This window comes from Pundamilia nyererei, unplaced genomic scaffold (assembly GCF_000239375.1).
Source record: "Pundamilia nyererei isolate P.nyererei 1_Seehausen unplaced genomic scaffold, PunNye1.0 scaffold05686, whole genome shotgun sequence".
Lineage (NCBI taxonomy): Eukaryota > Metazoa > Chordata > Actinopteri > Cichliformes > Cichlidae > Pundamilia > Pundamilia nyererei.
Genome location: NW_005193087.1, coordinates 1 through 1,315, shown reverse-complemented (window position 1 = coordinate 1,315; position 1,315 = coordinate 1). Strand labels below are relative to the sequence as shown.

The 1,315-nt window shown below is 42.0% G+C and overlaps 1 protein-coding gene across 1 annotated transcript; it reads left to right on the top strand.

The window, feature by feature from the left end:
- Positions 1 to 225: 225 nt before the first annotated feature.
- Positions 226 to 1,288, top strand: LOC106456082 (EH domain-containing protein 1-like; the record flags this gene model as incomplete). The annotated part of the gene is made up of 3 exons (XM_013908255.1): positions 226 to 280; positions 495 to 635; positions 1,045 to 1,288. Coding segments are annotated over 3 exons (402 nt in total), but the record flags the coding sequence as incomplete, so codon positions are not given.
- Positions 1,289 to 1,315: the final 27 nt, after the last annotated feature.

Sequence of the window (1,315 nt, the reverse complement as noted above, 5' to 3'; positions counted from 1 at the left end):
TTTTGAGACAGGGCTATGGGTGTTTTCAAAAGGCACGTCTCATTCCCACCGTGAGCCATTTCATCTTTAAAATGTCAGCTGTCTGCTCCTCGTAACAGTGATTTATTACTGTGGACTAAAATGAGTTCGTCTTTTGTGGTTTCAATGTTCTTGGAGTACCTGATGTCCTTTTTTGCAAACTATCTGTGACAGATCTACTTCTGCTTTATTCATTTATTTTTTTAGGGAAACGCCACCCTTCACCTGTATCCACACTTCAAACCTCTGCAGGAGTTTAAAGGTGAGAGATTTAATATGCCCAGAGATTTGCTATGGACAGTGTTTTGGCAGTTTGCCGTTTTATTGGAATTCATTTAAAATGATTTGTATGTACCAACAAACAAACAAAAAATGATTAAAGCGCCCAGTTGAATAGGAAGAGAAAACCTTTTAGAGTAGTAGTTCTTATTAATGCTAGGCACTCACTGTAACTGTGTTTCTGAATTCTTCCCCAGGTGTCTCAGAGTACTTGAGCACAGAGATCTGCACGTCTCGACAGAAACGGTTCAGCTTGGTGACGTTTGTTGATTCGCCAGGCTTGGTGGACGGCGATATGAAGTATCCGTTTGACGTGGACGAGGTCATCCTGTGGCTGGGTGGGTTTCTGCTGTTGTCTTGTGGTAGTTTTAAGCAATCTTCTTTTGGTAATGCAGAAGGAGAGCGGTAGCTCTGTGAAACCAAAGATACCTGAAACAAACAAAACTAAAAGCACACTCAATTTGGAGTCATTTAGATGCTTGCGGGCCTCTCCATTATAATGAATGATCAGTCAAGTTTTTATCTCTTCATTAGTACTTTTAATTTACCCTAGTGAGCTTTGTGAGTCAGCTTTGCATGCTTCGACACATCTTTAAGCAGTTTAAGTTCTTAGTTTGACTAAATAACAGGGAAATAGAAAGAAATTCCACACTTGTTGGGATTACGACCCAGTTTATAATGCGATGAGAATAAATCCACAGGGTTTCCTCAGTAGTAAATAATGCCCCTTTTCACTGTCGCTCTCAGGTGATCTTTGTGACCTAATTCTGGTCTTCTTTGACCCCATGGGTCAGGCTCTGTGCAAGCGCACCCTCAACATTGTGGAGAGCCTGAATGAAAAGCATGGAGACCGGCTGCGGTTTTACCTGAGCAAGGCTGACGAGGCCGGAGGAGAGTCGGACAGACAGGTATGTATACTAGCAGCAGCTTCTGTAGGAGAGTCAACGCTTTGAACAAACAAAGTTACATCATTCTCTTTGTATTAGATAATTCCTTCCCACACTCTGCAGTGCAGTTT